At 41.5% G+C, this 18,844-nt stretch overlaps 1 protein-coding gene across 3 annotated transcripts in view; it reads right to left on the bottom strand.

The window, feature by feature from the left end:
- Nucleotides 1-18,844, bottom strand: part of LOC125901613 (laminin subunit alpha-3-like) — an 85,503-nt gene that overhangs the window by 11,381 nt on the left and 55,278 nt on the right. For 2 of the 3 annotated variants that reach the window (XM_049597345.1, XM_049597348.1), the window contains exons 35-62: nt 17,496-17,640; nt 17,245-17,385; nt 16,749-16,910; nt 15,430-15,531; nt 15,251-15,334; nt 14,685-14,915; nt 10,083-10,196; nt 9,318-9,436; nt 9,138-9,218; nt 8,341-8,441; nt 8,161-8,214; nt 7,910-8,061; nt 7,277-7,387; nt 7,053-7,164; nt 6,655-6,822; nt 5,530-5,726; nt 5,134-5,250; nt 4,667-4,821; nt 4,326-4,467; nt 3,438-3,537; nt 3,236-3,352; nt 2,965-3,135; nt 2,650-2,801; nt 2,347-2,538; nt 2,110-2,258; nt 1,809-1,971; nt 1,586-1,713; nt 71-215 (exon numbers count right to left, since the gene is read on the bottom strand). In XM_049597345.1, coding sequence (XP_049453302.1) covers nt 71-215; nt 1,586-1,713; nt 1,809-1,971; nt 2,110-2,258; nt 2,347-2,538; nt 2,650-2,801; nt 2,965-3,135; nt 3,236-3,352; nt 3,438-3,537; nt 4,326-4,467; nt 4,667-4,821; nt 5,134-5,250; nt 5,530-5,726; nt 6,655-6,822; nt 7,053-7,164; nt 7,277-7,387; nt 7,910-8,061; nt 8,161-8,214; nt 8,341-8,441; nt 9,138-9,218; nt 9,318-9,436; nt 10,083-10,196; nt 14,685-14,915; nt 15,251-15,334; nt 15,430-15,531; nt 16,749-16,910; nt 17,245-17,385; nt 17,496-17,640 — 3,805 coding nt within the window. The remainder of the gene's footprint in view (nt 1-70; nt 216-1,585; nt 1,714-1,808; nt 1,972-2,109; nt 2,259-2,346; nt 2,539-2,649; nt 2,802-2,964; nt 3,136-3,235; nt 3,353-3,437; nt 3,538-4,325; nt 4,468-4,666; nt 4,822-5,133; nt 5,251-5,529; nt 5,727-6,654; nt 6,823-7,052; nt 7,165-7,276; nt 7,388-7,909; nt 8,062-8,160; nt 8,215-8,340; nt 8,442-9,137; nt 9,219-9,317; nt 9,437-10,082; nt 10,197-14,684; nt 14,916-15,250; nt 15,335-15,429; nt 15,532-16,748; nt 16,911-17,244; nt 17,386-17,495; nt 17,641-18,844) is intronic. The other variant, XM_049597346.1, reaches the window with a different exon arrangement.

Below are 18,844 nucleotides of genomic sequence, written 5' to 3'. Positions count from 1 at the left end.
AGAACATATAATTCGAACAAAACTTCATCAAAACAAGATTTATTAAGTTACCATGTGAACAACAATTTACCTCACTTCCTACGTATAAGAGCAGACCGTTTTCTGAATGAGTGAGGAGATTCATACTGATGACGAGGAAGGCATTGGGTCTGTCTATGTTCACTTTTCCATAACCAGTGCCTTCATAGTAGTCAGAATCCTCTGGCGGTACATATCTGGATAGAGGGGAGAAAAGGTCAGAGAATTATATTTTAAAAATCCAATCCTGAAAAGATTGTCTTAAAAGAAAACTTCATCCACAAAATAACCATTTGTATATAAATTAGTCAAGCCGGTTTTAATCACCTGATCCATTTGTTTTTGACCTGTTTTTGACACCTGCCCTGTTTGGTTCGGTTCAATTGAGCTCAAGTTTGTTTGTCCCCTAAGTGCAGTTCGTTCAAAACAAGAGAGTTTGTTTGTCACCAGACCAAGAGCTACATGTCCTGGAGGATTATTAATGTGCACCTCCTCCTGTACTGCCTTAATATGCACATTCAGCACATCCAATGCATCAAAACATTGTTTTCTAGTTGGAGCCGCGCCTCGTTTTCAAACTGTATGGTTTGACTAAAATGAACAATGACAGCAATATAGTCCACGATGAGCAGCGCTAAAATCAACCTGCGTAGTTGTCCCTCCATTGTGACATTAGAAAGTGTCACATTTAGTGTGTAACATTTTACTTCCTGGATTTTTCCCACATGGAAATTCTGACCAATCAAGAGCAGCTTTCTCGCACAAGGCATTTTATCTGGTCCGCTTGTAAATGCTGCCGCGAGAACACGAACCAACTCTAGGCAAGTGAACTTTAAGTCTGAAAGCACCCTAAGAAACCTCTGTGGATAATTCGGCTCCTGGAAAAAAAAACCCTCCTAAACAATGAACACTGAAGGAATCCGAACTGGGAGAAGTTTCAGCTGGTTGCTATCTGCAATCCTCACCGCTAGATGCCACTAAATCTTGCTAAAACTTACACACTGTTCCTTTAAATAGTAAGGTTTTAATGAAAATGCATGTGTTTGGAACATACTGAGCATACGCTTGGATAATACTGCAGGAGTTGTGTGAGACTTTTGATATAGTTTGGCTGTTGTTAAACAAGACAATGTTTTCCTCATGAATTCAAGGTAACACTGCATGACTTACTGATTTAAAAATAGTAGTAGGAGAAGTATTCCTTTAAGTTAGAGAACGATAACCTCCGCTCATCTGTCACTCCAACAATCTTTAAAGAAATTTTGCTTATCAAACTCATGCACTCAGGATCACAGTGGGGATGGAGCCAACTAAAGCATCCACTGGGCTAATACGCTGACAAACACTGAGTAAAAGGCTATAACCAACCTGACCTACATGTCTATTTGAGGAAACAGACCACTACACGAAATCCACAAAAACAAAAAACAGGTAGAGCATATGAGCACCTCATAGAAAGGGCTAATGCAAAGACATTGCATGGCAGCTTGCTGCAGGCCGCATTTACTTGCTTGGTGTGTTTTTGGTGTATAAAATACTACACAACACTAATTATACCAGGACCCACCTCTTGCATGCAGTCTCCAAATTGATCCCCACTGCCTTTTCGAAATTGTAGAGACTGACGACTTTGTCGTTAAAAGAGGAGAACTCAATGCAGCCCTTGTACTTGGGGAAGTTGAGAGGAGGTGGCGGCTGAGGAGAAGCAAAACAGAGATTTCTTAACACATGCTTGTCAAAAATAAAAAAGAAATGAACAGTATTGCTGGTTTTATGTCTTTGCTGCTTACAGTGAAGTCATCAGGGTAGCCTCCAACATAGAAAACAACATCACTGGGACTGATGTCCAGGAGGTTCTTGTTCGCATTGCCTTGGGCACTGGCCTTGTATTGCTGACCAGGGGTGGTTGAGGTGACATCTTTGGTGAGGGTCATAACTGCATCTTGGTAAATCCTAAAACCACAACACATTTACAACATTCACAAATATCCTTGGTCTTTTTCACTTTAAGTCACAGAGGATAAGAGCGTGCACTTCACCATAAAACACTGAAAACAGGTGAATTACAACAGAATTATGTTGTCAGTTTACCTGTGTAGGTCCACTCTATCAAACTTGGCCGGCTCAGACCCAGACATGGTGATGGGACCCGTTTTCATCTCATTCTGGACTCCGTTGAGCTTGTACACACCGTAAAGCACGCCGTCCCTCAGAAACATACCGATGTAATTCTTTGAAGGCTATAAGACGCAGTTTGTTAGTGCCCAGTGTCAAATCTCAAACTTAATCTTTATGTTAAACTATGGATATGGATTTGGAGTCACTTACATCTCTATTGCCAAGGTACAAGACAAACATGTTTCCTTCGCCTGCTGCCTGTCTGCGTCTGCGTCCATCACCCCTGCCAGGAGGTCTCTGCAGCTTCAGAGACAGAGACGTGTAGGCCTTCAGATCATCCAGATTCTTTGGCGTACGCATTTCCACGTGGCCTTCACCTGTGAACTTCATCGGGATCACAATCTGGAAAAGAGACATGAAAAAAGGGAAATTAGATCTATGGAGGCAAAATAGGGGACTGTTTGCTTTGACTTTGTGCTTGGTTATGGATGCTTTTACAGAGTGGGACCTCACCCTGTTAGCTGCGTCCCGGGCTTGTTCAATGAGGTCTTTGATCTTCTTAATATTCTCAGATATGTTGCTAATGGGTGTGAACTGGGAGGTCAGATTCTCCACCTCTGAGATCTTATCATTCAGAGATGGGATGGTATTCAGCAGGTCCTTCACTGTTAGTAGAAGATGAGAGAGGGACAACAAATTGTAAAAATGCAGGATCTATACTTCGAATCCAAAAGATTCATAATGGATAAAGTGGTTATTCCGTACCTTACAGTACACAAAAAGAACAACGTGTCTAATGTGTCTAAAGACATCATTTAGAATTCTCACCTGACTTGTCCACATCATCCAATACGTTGCCCAGGTTGGGGTCTACGGGACTGACATTGATCTTTTTCATTTCATCTTTGATGGCGTTCAGTTTGTCCATAGTATTGCTGACTGTGTCATTGGCTGCAGCTGCCTTATTCTTGGCTTCATTAATCATATTAGCGATGTCATCTGATGTGAAGAAATGAGTGGTTAGGGAAAGTGAAAAATAAATTTGGACACAATCAGTTAAATACTCATGCTGATGCTATAACGCCTTGACTTGTTTTACCTCGATTGATGCCATTTAACTGGTTCTGTGTATCAAGCAGGTCTTTTTGAAGAGCTTTCTTTTTCTGGTCAGCATCTTGTAGGCGCTTCTTCACGTCAGCAATGTCATTTTTAGTACCTATTTAAAAAAAAAAAAAAAGCAGAATTTGTGACTGAGCTTTCGGTTCTTTTAAAAACAATAATTTCATAGTAGGGCTGAATACCTTGAAGGTCTGCTTTTGCATCATTTGCATTCTTCAGCTGGTCGTCACTATCCCTTAATAGCTCTCTTGCTCTCTCTGTGAGCTTCTGGTTATTCACGTTCTAATAGTGGAAAGAAAAAAACAAGCATATTTGTTAAAGTGAAAAATGTTATTAAATATATCTGATACTTTATGCATTTTGTATCAATCCAGGAACTGTGTACAATTACTTGTTTAAAGGTCCAGTTTGTAGGATTTAGGGGAATTTACTGGCAGTAATGGAATGTCAGTATGTTTTCTTTAGTGTATGATCACCTGAATCATTGTGTTTTTGATACCTAAGAATGAGCTGATAGGGTCCTCGTCCGCCACTATGTTTCTACAATAGCCCGGAGCGGACAAACCAAACACTGACTCTAGATAGGGCCGTTCATGTTTCTGCATAAGGCTTCCGTAGTTCGCTGTGACGACAGCATTGCAAAACCCTGTTTTTTAGCATGGAACTTCTTCATTCAGAGTTTTTACCAGTTTAAATCACAGGGTCTGTTTGTTTTGGAGAGGAAGAGACCTCTGTGGATAATTTGTCTCCTGATAAAAACCTCCTGAACATCTGGAGGCTATCGGAGAAAAGCGATGAGCGCGCATTAGCAGGTGCTAGGCTAGCGGCCCGTCTGCAATGAGGAGAAACACTGATTTGTAATGTGAAACTGCTTTATCCAAATCATCGCGCCCGTTTGTTTTGGAGAGGACCTCTACAGATAATTTGGCTCCTGAACAATGAACATTAAAGGAATCCAAACCAGGCGTTCATACTTGGCACACTAGAGAAGTTTCAGCTGGTTGCAATCTGTAATCCTCACCGCTACATGCCACTAAATCCTACACACAGGTATCACATCTATGGCTTACATTCAAGGCTTTGTCGGCAGCATCTCTGGCCTCATTGGCAGCAGCCTCGGCAGCATTTATTGCATCTGTGATGTTCTTGTAGGCGTCAATAGCGTCTTTGGCGTTACGCACCTCAGGACGTCCACTTGCTTCCTTCACAGTACTGTCATACAGGATAACAAGTGAAAAACAATAAACAAGAAACATGGAGAACGGATGCAAATGACATCCATCTCGAAAAACTAAGCAGACTACTGTATGCTTGAATAGCACTGAGGAGATCTTCCATAGTATAAACAACAGACAGTGGTTTGCTACTCAGGTTATAATGTGTGTCTTCATTGTGTGCACAAAATACTTACTTTTCAAGATCCTTTGCCAGCTTGTCGAGGGTTTTAGCATGATCTTCTGCAGATCTCACAAGGTCCTCCTTGGCTGCAGCCTTGGCAATCTCATTCACCTTCTTGATCAAGTCAGTCTTGGCACCATCCATCTGTGCTGCCAGCTGTTCATATTCCTACAGATGAGCAAGACAGGTGAATGGGTGCAGGTTATTCATAACAGCAGGAAATACCATTTGGCTTGCCTCAGAGCACAGCGAGCAAAAGCACTGATCATTATCTGAGTGGACTGCATGTTGGGACCTGGCAGGTCGCTCGTGTGAATCAGAGATGGGACTTTTTATTATAACATACTGTAGCTACAGCGTGTCAAATATGTTTAGGCTCATGCCAAGAAGCAACAGAATACAAGATATCTGAGTGCATGATTCTGAGTACAGAGAATATTTCGGAAAAGGGACATGCAGGCTACAGTTTGCCAAACGTACCATTTTGCTGTCAGATAGCTTTTTCACCATGTCCTCTGTTTTCTGCAGCTCTTGTTCCGCCATGTCCATTTGGTCCGTAACAGTCTCCTTCTCCTTTTTTAAGTCTTTGATACGTTTCTGTAGGGAGCACATGAGTCAATTAAGAGTACAACTGAGGAGTTAACATAAATAACATTAATAACCTGCAGGACATTCTACTAACACGTTTCCTATAATCTTAATGTTTAACTGCACTTTTATGTTATAAGCCACTAAACAGTCCCCAGACATCATTGGTCATCAACCAATTCACACTCCTACATATGGCCCCATTACAATTTCTTTCCTCACTAACCATTAACCAACACACCCACACTTTTGTCTTGACTGATTAACTACTCGATTATGACTTATTACCTGCAGATCTCCCATTGCCTGAGCATTAAGCCCGTTCTGGGCGTTGGCTTTTTTCACCAAGTCCACTGCCTCCTTCAGGGCCTTGTCCAGATCCTTCAGCTTTGCCTCGTAACCCTTCAGAAGGCCCCGAAGCTTCTCTGCTGCTTTCTCGTTCTGCTCAGTCTGCTTACTCACATTGGTCTTGATGTAGTCCAGCACTGGAAAATAAAATAGAATATGTTGATGGACATCTTACTGACCAGTCTGCAGTGGTGTTTAAATTTTCCAACAACCACATCAGTGCTTTGATATGAAATTCTGAAGGAGGATTAAAGGAATTTATTTAGGCCTAGTCCACAACATACTGGTATTTTTTCAAACAAAGCTTTTTCTATGTGTTTCAGCCTTTAACTGCATTTTAGGTCTGACATTTTGTAAAGCTCCTTCCAGGGTGAAGATTGTCAGAAACTCTGTTTTCACTTTTGACATGTAGACAGGGAAAACTCAATTTTTGGCCTAAAATGTCAGATTGTGAGGCGTCATAAATAAGGCGACATTTTGTGTAATGGTGGACATGGCCGAAATCGCGCTGGTTCTAACCGTGCTAACAGGACTTTTTACATGTTTACACATAAATGTACAGTTACTCTTCAACTACTTTGAGAAACAGAGCCATCAGAAAGTCACATACGATTCCCCTCTTCCTATGACAGTGCTCCGCCTACTGAGCCTTTTGGCAGCTGCAGACCAGATCTTAATGTGCATGTGTTGTACTACAAGGACATGACGTCATATGACGCTGTGACGTCTCCTCTTTTTAACCTCCTTGGATGCGTCCTTGCAGCCAGGCAGCCCCTCGATAATAGCTGTTTGTCAGGCTTCTGCCTGGCCAACATCATCATTCTTTTTCTCTGCGTGGCTTTAAGGTCAGGATTTTATCACCACCTGCTGGTTTGGCATGCTCTTGACGTCGCTTCATGTATGTTTTTGTGTTTGTATTTATACAGCGATTGTTTTAAAATTTTAAAATGTGGATGAGATTTTTTTTTTAAACACAGAAGGAAAAATCCCATGTTCAAAAATACTTATATACTTGTGAATACGATCTGAAGTTTCTACTGACTATGTATAGACTAAGTATCATACGTTTTTTGGCCTCATCTCTTTCTTTCTCAGCAGCTGTCTTCTGAGGGGTGAAGTTCCTATCCTGCATCTCCTTCACCATGCGCTTAGCATCCTCTAGCATGCTCGCCAGGTTTTCATTTGGCACCGTCTCACCACTGGCACCTGCATCCTTCAGTTGGTCCAGCAGAGCTGCAAACGCACAAACAACACACTCAGTCAAGCAAATATTTGGGATATTTGACAAGCAATGCCATTGAAATGTAATAAAGACTATTAAACTGCCTGTGAAGACAAACTATATATACTGATGAACCAAGTATAAATGCAGAAACACAAGAGAGTAAGACGTGAAAAGAGAGTCGAAAACAAGAAATGAAGACACTAATAAAGTACAGACAGAATTTTGCTGCTCCCTTTACCTTGGATTTTTTTGAGCATGTTTTCAATCTCTGAGTCCAGAACTTCAGCCCTCTTGTGGGTTTTCCCAACTTCCATCACTGCCTTCTCAGCATCAGAAGCCCTCTCATCTGCCTAAATAAAAAAATATATACTGAAAATGCACACTCATACACATTTTTTTTTATACATTATGCTGATATTTTTTTATAAAATGTTACAGTAAGCCTTGTCTCCATCGCTCTACCTTGTCTTTGAGAGCCTGGATGTCATCTGAGAGATTGTCCATGTCGTCATCCAGCTGGTTGACTCTGGACTTTTGGGTGTTGACGGCAGAGCTGAATTTGTTGACAAGAATCTGCAGAAAGCACAGCAGCAGAAACGTAAATGTAGCTGCATAAAAGAAACTTCAAACGCTGCAGGTGGTGTGCTGCAGCCTGAGGCTGATACAGGCTGTTTTAGAACTGTGCTGTGCTTATTCACTTGTGTCTCGTGAATGCACAAAGGATGCGCACTCAAATGAAGTGGACGTAACAATGAGATTATGAGGGAATGAGGAATGACAAGGCGGCAAGACAAGCACTGGCATCCAGTGGTGTGGTCTCTAACTCGTGTTGACACACAGGCTGTGGGACAAAATTCACTGAGATTGCTTATCAGCAGGAATCTCGAATGTTTGTACAAGCACACCCATCCTGTGCCACACGGTTTGTGTGTGTGTGAGTGTGTATTTGTGTGTATGTGTTTGTAAGAAATGGACATGTGCAAAGTGCAAAAACAAACAAAGGATCTCATTGTGCTTGTAACCGTGCAGTTGGCACTAGGGTGTGGCATGATCTGTGACTGTTTTAAATGTCTTTAACTGCTCTTCTGAAGTTACCTTGGTGTCAGCCACGGCCTTCTCCAGCTTCTTCAGCCTGTCCTGAGAGGAGGCACTGGCAGTAGCGTTGTCCAGTTGAGTCTTGATCCTTCCCAGCTCGTCATCCAGCTTCTCAAGATCATTTAGTAAAGTCTGGGCACAATTATCACAGTCTGGAATACAAATGAAGATCGGATTAAAAAGGGATCATACTCAATTCATTGTAAACTGCATGGCACAGCATCCAACCTCAGTTCCTCTTGTTAATTTACCTTGGCAGTGCTCATCTGTGTTTGTGTCTCCCGGCTCAAGGGTGTTCTTGCAAACTGGAGAAACACAAGAAAATGTTTGATGATGTATAGGTATAGCAGTGTGACTGAATTGAACTACGATGTAGCATAATTAAATAGTGGATTAATGCATTGTTTCATAATGGGAGTCCACAATCTGACCTCCAGTCTTGGGGTCACAGTTGTTGCTATTGCCGTTGCATTTACAGGGCCGACAACTTCCTCCTGGCGTCAGTGGATCGCCATAGTAACCAGGAGCACATCTATGGAAAAGAGAAACAAGTGATGAAGAAATAAGTAAATCTAAATTATTCTAAAACACCCAGTATCTGCACAGGAATATGACATCATTGCATGGCATGTTTGGGCCCTGATAGAGCAAGCTGCCGGTCAGCTGTTGGTCAGTATCGGGCAGTTGGTGAGCATTTGTCACCCTAGTGCTTCCTGCACTGTTGGCACTAGTCAGCTAGTCACTTGTTGGCTTTTTTTCAGCAAATTCAGCATGTTGAATTAGAGACAGAGACAGTGCAGTCTATCGCTGAATGAAATCACACTGACTGGCAGGTCAGCTCCGTGCACGAGAAGAGAAACACAAGTAAGGAAAGCAAACGACTAAAATCAAGAGGGTGTGAGATCAAAATAAACTTGTTACATGAAGTAAGATTATTTTCTAGCAGTTGAGCTCTTTAGCAGAGGCAGTTCATAATTGGATGTGTTATTGTCATCCTCTGTTCTTTCAGCATTGGCTTGTGTTGTTAATGTGCTAACTGGTTAACTTGCTTTCCTAAATTTGTCCTGTCGGTCTTTCAGTTTCCCTTTTTTAATAATCAATACGGACTACCGCCGCCTGTTAGTATGGAGAGTTATTTCCTCTCACACAGGTGGACAAAGTGCATGCTAATTGGCCATTGTCTCTGGGCCTTTAAACTGCCCATATATCTGCCATTACAGCCACTCACCTCTCACACTTGTCTCCAGTGTAGCCTGTTCTGCATACACACTTGATGTCTCCAAAGAACTCCTTGCAACCGATTGCAAAACTGCAGATTGACAGAGAGATTGTGATTTAGTTCTTGAAACACACATTTCCATTTAGTTACTGTACAACTGTTTGGAGGTGTTTTGTTTTTATTACCCACCTGTTTCCAGCAAAGCTGAATGGGCACGGGCAAACTCTGCATGTTCTCTGAGCTGCGTTCCCATAGTAACCTTCTTTGCAGCGTTCACATCGGTCCCCTGCTGTGTTGTACTTGCAGTTCTGAAAATGACAAAATGTATTTAATAAACCACTTGCAACCTAAATGAGAAGCATTAAGGGTGTCAAGAAGCAAGATTATAGATGGACAGTATATAAGAAACAAAATCTAAGTGCTGTGTGTGCCCTGCAGCTCGCATTTTACACACAGACATCGGGTGTTTTATTACACTGACGCAGGAATGCAAATGTCTAGGGGCAAAGAAAAAACACATTTCCAATCAATGAGTGTAGAGTGTGTTTGACACATGGTGTGTGTTCAGCTGCTTGTGTCCATTTGGCTTTGAGCTGCTAGGGTGTGGATCCATGTCTGCATTGCAAAAACAGGCCCGGTCTTGAGTGTCTTACATAACAGTAACACAACAGAGTCGACTGAGATTTGGAAATGCGTAAAGGCTCATCTTCCCATCAGAGAGAATAATGAACACGATAACCCGATGTCTGGAAATCAGGAAGCCCTATCAAACAGTGTTTCTGATGTGGCCCACAGATGTACCCTGAAGGCTCGAGGTCTAGACTCTGACTAAACTGTGGCTCACACTGGAGTCAGCTGGGGTGAGGTAATCGCCCTTGGTTTTAAGGTATGTGTGGGCGTCTATGGTATACCTGAAGTCACTAATAAGGGATGAGGGTTGAGTGCGTTTCTTACCAGGCATCTCCCTGTTTTGTCCTCACACTCATCAGCCAGACCGTTACAGTCACAGGGCACACAGCGGCCCAGGAAGGGTCCACTGTCATCTCTGTAGAAACCAGGGGCACATTTCTGGAAAAAAAAACACACACACACAAGTAAAGACATGATCACCAAACCTGAAGTTACCTCTTATTTACAAATACATACAACTACTCATATACCAAAGTGCGTCATTGGATCAATAATGATACTATGGGCAGACAATATATTTGTGGATAAAATCTGGAATATCATAATAGAGTATATTTTTGTGGAAGTGTTTTGTTGTTGTTGTTGTTGTTGTTTAACAGATTTTTTAAAGATTAAATAACCAGCCAGAAGTGTCTGTTTTTGGCTAATCCAGTGAATTAAATACGGAACAATCAGTCATTTATCAAACTGATGTCAAAATCCCAAATTCAACACTCGTAAATAAATAAAATAAGATAAAATAAAATAAAATAAAAAATTAAATTAAATAAAAGAACAGAAAAGAAAAAAAGAAAGCATTCCGTTTCCTGATTTGTGTCATAGTTTGTAACTATAATTATTTACAGTATATGTACGTATACACATTTTTATCTTCTTTGGTTATATACTGTCATATTGCACAACCTTGAATGATACACAAAATGTTATTACTGCTGTTCAGTAGAGAGACTAAACATATAAACTGTGGAACCAGCCTCTGTTTTATTTGGCCTAAAACTACGAGTATTAAAAATGACTCTCCGAGACGACAGCTGTCTTTGATCTATCATGAGGTTTGAGAATTTGCAAAGCACACAGCAATAAACTTGACCTAAGGTTAAGTGTCATTAACAGTTAACGCTGAGGAACCAAAGCATGAACTTTGCTTTCAATGATAACAGTCTTCAAGTCACCAACAACCCACACCTGAGACGCTGAGCAGTGCAAAACAATATCCCTCCAACAAGAAGACGCATCACGTCTTCACAGATTTTTACCTGAATCTGAGAACTGGCAGCACTGTCATTAACAGCAGGAGGGCGAGTTGCCTGTCCTCTGCCAAACAGCCAGGGCACGCGGATCCACCTGATAGCCTGATCATTCAGTGATGGATACTCTATCTTCTGTGTTCCCTGGTCATTAAGTTGCGGGTAGTGTATCCTCTGAGACAATCTGTCATGATGCCTGGTGTGGCGGGTTCGCTCCCCTCTCTCTCGGGGTCTGTGGCCAGCGCAGCAAAGACCAATCAAAGCCCAACATAGCAGGATCTGGAGCAAAAGTCCTGTACGCCGTCGTCTATCCATACACGTAATTGACATTCCGAACGTTTAGTCTGTGTGAAATAATGCTCCACTCTCCCCTGCCTCAGCCTCTTAAACACACACGCACACGTACATGAAGAGGACACGCCCCATCTCCTACCTGAGTCAGTCTTGGAGATCAGCATGAGTGTATGCAGGCGCACAAGCACACACATGCAAGTACTCTCCCTCTCTTTTCTCTCCCTCTTTCCCTCACTCACACACACACACACACACACACACACACACACACAGAACATAGCTTAGACATATTCAGACAGGGTGTACACGCGAGCATGCACACACAGGAAATCCACTTTTAGCATTTCTGAATAGAAAAAAGGAAAATGACAATATTATAAATGCTGTTGTGTTTACTTACAGCCATAAGGGTGTGGCGATAAAGCCACGGCATGAAAAAGCAAGCAAAACATATTCTGTAAAATTCTGTGTGTATGTGTGTGTTTTTTGTGTTTGTGTGGTTCATATCAGTGTTTGTGCAAGCATATGTGACTGAGAGGAAAGTCAGACGTCTTCAGACAACACAGACAACAAACTCACACCTGAATCACGCTCCTCAAACACACAACAGACACAACTAGGTGTGCCGGGTGTACTCACAGACACACGCACAAACCATGGGCGCACTCAGGCGAATGCAATCAGGTTTATGAGTAACAATGTGTTGCCAACTGCCACACCCCGTGTGTCAAGCGCGCCGTCTTGTCATACTACCTCAGGGCACATATAATCACCTTCCTTTAAACACTCCCGATCAGACGATTGCTCACATACACACAGGAAGGTAACCACATCTATGGCAACAGCACTCCAACAAACACAGGAAATTTATATTCTTTCTATCCACTAATAAACGCTCTCTGTTACCTAAAACAACTCCCTTTTAATTAGTGGTTGTTTTATTCTCATTTTTAATTGGCCTCTGTGGGTAAAACTTCTGCAATCATGTATATACAAATCAGATTTGAGAAGCACAAACACACTCAGTCATCAACACCATTCCCAGGATAAAAGGAATTCAAGTAAAGCCTTTTCCTAAGCAACGACATCACGGTTGTTTGCACTACGTTACTGTGAGCTGTAACCATGCCAGTGATTATAGCAGTATAATCACTAATATAACGTCTGCGTGATTGTGCATCGTATCCCAGCCCTGAGGCTACGAAGTTCGGCTGCGAAGCTCCCTGGATGGTATTTTCCAGTACATTCCATCCAAAGCTCCCCTGCTGATGAATTTTTCCTCTAGAAAAAGGGTGTGGTACTTCGCTCAGGCGTGTCAGGACACCCTTAAAGTATGAGGAGGAGGTCCAGTTCCTCAAAGATGACAAGATGCCATATCAATCAACACCTTGCCCCACCCTGCTTGTTTTTTCCACTGTTTCTCAGACCTTATGAAATGATCCGAATCCCCCCACCCTGTCTTTAATTTTCAAGTTCATCTAAACACCTATGTAGATCTCAGGTATAGTAAAGACTGGAAGTTTTTGTTCAGTATGGAGGAGTCAATAAGGCTGAATTCACTCCAAGTAGACCCAAGACAGGATGTAACATGCTAAGCTTCAGACAATGCTACACTTGTTTGTTGTTTTTAAGGAGACATATTATTATTTTCCTCATTTTCTGTCATGTATATAATATTACAATGTCAGGTGTTCATACTGAATGTGGCCAACGTTTCAAATAATGAGGTACACATATGTAAAAGTAATCCCTGTTTCCAAATACCTCAGGCTTCACACCATTCTGAATACTCTGTCTCCAACAGTTTTTATGACTTTCAAGACAAGTTGACATCAGCTCGTGAAGACTTTCTTTATGTGGTCATCTACTCCAGGCACACTACTGCAAGTGTTTACATTATGTAGCCTATACTGCTACATGTAGCTACATGCTAACATCAGGGAAACATTTATGTGCCCTTCTATGGACATGCCATCAATCCGCTCTGTATGTAATGTCTTTTTCTTATAAACCCACAAACCATCAACCTGCCAGGGACTGCAGATGAAAATTAGGCTAAATTATGGCTAAATCAGGCACATTTACGTGACTTAAGTGAACATATTAATTATTGTACACTGTCCCTTTTTAAATAAAATAAACATAAAACATGTAATTTTGGTTGCGGATGTTGCTAATATCATCCTGATTCCAGATCATATTATTGTCGGAACATGTGTGTTTGTGAAGATTTTGGTTTAAAGGATTTTATTTGTGTCTTTTTAACAGTAGAAAGTGCAGCTATAAGCCCTTACAATCATTCCCTGGCTGCACGTACACTGCTACATGTAGCTACAAGCTAACGTAATTTCTACCCAATTTTGGAACATTACTCTCCAGTTGTGAAGATTTTGATTAAGAAGCTTTAACTGGTGATTTTTCTTGGCATAAAGTGTCGCTATACTCCATTACAGTCATTCCCTAGCTGCAAAGTACACTGCTACATGTAGCTACAAGCTAACATCAGGAAAATATGTAATCTTAGTTGCCTTTGTTAATAATTTTTAGCTAGTTTCGTATCATATTCCTGCTGGAACATGTCTGGTTGTGAAGATTTTGTTTTAAAGGATTTTATTGGTGAGTTTTCACATTAGAAAGTGCAGCTATACACCCTTAAAATCATTCCCTGACTGCAAGTACACTGCTACTTGTAGCTACATGCTAACGTAATTTCTACCCAATTTCGGAACATATTACTCTCCAGTTGTGAAGATTCTGACTAAGAAGCTTTAAACTGGTGATTTTTCTTGGCATAAAGTGTCGCTACACTCCATTACAGTCATTCCCTAGCTGCAAAGTACACTGCTACATGTAGCTACAAGCTAACTTCAGGAAAACATGTAAACTTAGTTGCCTTTATTAATACTTTTTAGCCAGTTTCGTATCATATTCCTGCTGGAACATGTCTGGTTGTGAAGATTTTGGTTTAGAAAGTTTTTGGGTGGTTTTCACAGTAGAAAGTGACACTATACTCTGTTACAGTCATTTCCGCTAGTGCAGAGACCCAAGTGCAGAAGACCTGGAAATGCTGACCAATCAGAGCAGACTGGGCTTTTTCAAGAGGGAAGCTTAAAGAGACAGGCACTGAATGTAGCGTTTCAGACAGAGGGTGTTCAGGTGTTCCAGCACAGACAGGTATGAACCTGACAATGAGCATAATATAGGTCCCCTTTAAATAATCATAAAATCTCATAACGCTTATCTACACACTTATACACCTTTTTATTCAGGGAAAATAAAGTCAAAGCAGTACTGAGGAATATTTAACAGCCTTTGAGCTCCTCACCTCACAGGAGTCTCCGGTGTACTCAGGGGGGCAGGAACAGTCTTCCACTGTGTTTCCAGGACCACCGGTCCCCATGTCAGTTGTCCCCTCCAGGCCCACCTCTCCTAAGCTGAGACGCTGAGTCTGAGTAAAGTACAAGGCTCGGATCCTCAGGCCAACCAGACCAGCAAGGACCATCATCAGTTCCTCTCTGGAGACAGGCCTGTTGGTGATAGCGTGGCGAAAGTTTCCCTGCAGACAACATATCAGTCATTTAAGATGAGAAATCTGAAGAGGGCTGGGGGCGCTATGTTCAAAAATCATATTTCATTAGACGTCATATAAAATATCTCTGACCTTATCTCTGGCATCATTATCGGGATAAAAGGGCTCTTTTACACTCCCCAGAAGGTGACAACTTTACATTCTAGACATTCACGCTTATGCTTATCGGTTTGAATGACCTCAAGTCTCAAAGAATACAAAAATCGTCAGTGTGTTGTTCATCTCCTTCCATGAGGTTGATTCCAAGTCGCAGCCTAGTGGTGCTTTAGATTGTCAAACAGAGGAACTGGCTTGCACTTTACCTCCAAGAGTTGGACTCTGCCCTGATACAGCTTGTCTGGAAGTGGTACTTGTGGAGCCATGTGGACCAGGGTCATATTATGACCCTAGGGGGAAATAACAAGATGGATGAATGAAATGTGTATCTGCCACTGATAAAAATGAGAGGTCTTTGACTGAAGAAAGTAGAAGCACTACATACAGTCAGCACAACATCAGGTCTTCTCTCCATGAGTGTCATCCCCTCACTGGGAATCCCAAAGGATTTGGACTGGTAGGTGAGGAAACCACCATATGATGAAACCTAAAAGAAAGGAGAGAAAAATAAAAACAAATAGCCATCAGCTTATTTGAAAGGAGTGCAGAAACCACTGGTATACTGAAATGTATTAAAGGATGCTGGGACTGTTTTCACAACTAGGAAGTAACAGCTGAGACCATCATTTCTAGTAGTTACTTTATCTTTATTAATCTAATTACTAAGATTTTATGGGCATTGTAGCCTTTCTGAAACAGACTCAATAAAAGCAAAATACTTAAGAAGATGAGGACAATAAAAAAAAACTGATAAACTTAATTATCTGAGTTCAGTTAAAACACAACTGAAAGGTCTGATAGGAGGGTAATCAGAAAGGTAAAGAGACAGTTCAGCCCAAAATCTAAAACACATATGTTCATCAGTTTGGTGTGAGCTGCAGATTAGAGATGTCTGCCTTCTCTTAAACATGATGGATCTTCATGTCACTCTGCTTCATGTGCTTAAAGTGCCAAAGATACATTTGAAAAACTCAACAGCAATGTCTCTTTCTAAAAAACATGACCTGGTTACTCAAGATAATCCACAGACCTTGGTGTGAGCAGCTTCATGTAGGAACTATTTTCTTGCTACCAAACTGCACCCACCAAAGGAAATGTGCATCTACTCATGGACAAGAGAGTTGTGCTCATGACAGTGAACTCTGCTGAGCTGTAATGTCAGCTAGCTTAGCATGGTAATATGTTGGTGGGTGTAGCTCACTAGAAAGAAAGTAGTTCCTACATCAAATTGCTTGCAGGGTCTGTGTACTATCTTGAATAACCAGGTCATGATTTCTGTAAAGAGACATTCCTGTTGGGTTTTTAAATGTACTTTTAGGTGCTGTGATCACCACAAGCTGAGAGCCATCTAGTTCCAATATATTCGAGTAAAGGCAGACATCTCTACAGCAAAATGTGTTTTTGACTGGGGTGGTAAGTGAAGTCATGAGTCATTTATATAACTTGTTTGAAATAGAAACACAACTAGATTGCATATGTTAGTGAGTGCAAGGGGGAACAAGGACACGGCTATGAAAATATGAATATAAGACCCAACAAACACAGAAGTTTCTTGTAATATCACCTTTTATTTGGCTTGATTTTGTAATAAAATAACTATGAAGCTATTAATCAGGACACACTGCATCTGTTTCACACCCAATTATTAGTAAACATTTATTGACAATCTTATTGCCAGCATGTTGTCTCCGTTTATCAACTCACCCTGTCTCCCAGGTAGGCCGATGGTGCCACCCAGTGTAGAGTTTGAATTGTGGGAGGAAGCTCCTGGATGTCTGCCACCACTGTGTTACTGGCTGTGTTCAGCACAGAGGTAACCTCCTCCTGGTCAGGGCTTTCCAAACGCCAGACCCGCATCTCAACAAACTAATAATAGGGAGTATGTGGGGGTTAAAGTGAAAAATCCACCCTGATTCTGAAATGTATTCACATTTCACAAGTGATAACCAACTCCACGGGGTTGTACTTAACCATGCATATAAGCAAGAGATGAATGTGAATCACATTATGTACCCAAATTCCAATGAAATCACCACCATGCAACTGCAGATCATTCTCCTGAGCACCTGTACAGCATGTGCAGCTTTCATTAAACAAATTACATTGTTCACCAAAGAGCTGCTATCAGCCAGAAAGCTCTGCAGGCATAAAATTTCCAAAGGCATTCATAGACATGCAGGGGCACGAAAAGCAAACACACCTTCCCCCTGCGCTTGCTGGAGCTCTGACACCGGTCAGTTGCTCCGAAGCAGAAGCAGCTGGTACAGCCGCGAGGATTCAAGGGGTCAAAATAGAAGGAACCTTCCCGACAGGTATCGCACTTGATGCCAGCAACATTTCTCTACAAACACGGCGGCAATAATAGAGAGAAAGTCAGAGCAAGAAAAGACATGTACACCAAAATGAGCCAGAGGGAGGGAATAAATCAGCATTCTGATGAAATGAACTCACCTTGCAGAGACACCTTCCAGTTTCTGGGTGGCAGATGTCGGGTGTGACGCCACCTTTCTTACAGTTACAAGGTAAACACTGAGGGAAGCCATAATACCCTGCGGCACAGCGATCACACTGCCGGCCTCCAATCCTTGGCTTGCAGCTACATAAAAATACACAAGGACATTGTCTTAACATTCAAAACAATCATATGAGGTTTATATATTTATAAAGTCAGATATTAACAGATTTTTGTGAAGAGGAAAATACATGTAATCAGATTTTATGCATTGTACAGTATGTGGCTTTATGCCGCCATGCGTTTATGCATTCCATTGTTTCCTTATTAACGGATTAACCAAGCTGCTTTTGAGACTTAATACATATGTGATAGAAAAGACGACTGACATGACCGGACCATGAACTAAACCCCTCATTAATCACTTCAAGAATTTTGGTGTCATGTTTTACTTTCACTGTTCGAGGCTGCAGGTCTCACATTCCAACTTCCTCATCATTCAAAAATAAGTGCATGAAAGAGAGAATGTATTGGCAGCATGGGACTGTCATTATTTGTGCAGCTGACAACTCATTTTACACAGAATTTATTACCTACCTGAAAACTATGAAATGTCACAAAATCACCTCACTTGTGTTTTCTTGGCACACACAATATGGACCTTTGGTCAAACTGTCTTTGATCGCAGCAAGGAAGTGCATTACAGTCCACTGGAAATCTGATCACCCTGCTTCAGTTTTACATTGGTTAAATGAAATGTCAAGCTACATCCCACAGATTAAATCTATATTTTTTTAAATACGGCAACCACATATATATTTATGGCAAGAGGGGCAGCTCCAGGGACTACTGGGTGATTATAATGTGCTTGTTGTCTGTTGCCCACTAATCGGGGGATCGGCAGTTCGATCCCCGGCTCCTCCAGTCGGCATGTCAAAGTATCCTTGGGCAAGACACTGAACCCCAAATTGCTCCAGATGGCTGTTCCATCAGTGTGTGAGAGCGTGTTAATGGTTACAGAGTAGCAGGTGGCACCTTGTATGGTTGCCTCAGCCACCAGTGTGTGAATGTGACATGTGGTGTTACAGCACTTTGAGTGGTCTAAGACTAGAAAGTGCAGTCCATTTCACCATTTGCCACATATGGCAATTGGCTTTCCAATGCAAACTGTTTTGTGGTATGGCACAACTTCCCCACTATCAAAATGTCAACTTTTTGAAACCCATTTTTGTGTTCATTTTGTTTTCTTCCCCTTTTAAGATTTTACATTTTATTTCATTTCATTTTATTGATTTATTTATATTTTTGAACATGGCTGTGTCATGGGGTGGGCAGAGAAAGCTAAAAA

The sequence above is a fragment of the Epinephelus fuscoguttatus genome, linkage group LG15 (genome assembly GCF_011397635.1).
Source record: "Epinephelus fuscoguttatus linkage group LG15, E.fuscoguttatus.final_Chr_v1".
In the NCBI taxonomy this organism is placed as follows: domain Eukaryota; kingdom Metazoa; phylum Chordata; class Actinopteri; order Perciformes; family Serranidae; genus Epinephelus; species Epinephelus fuscoguttatus.
Note: the sequence above shows the minus strand (reverse complement) of the source record. Positions and strands in the feature narration are given on the sequence as shown.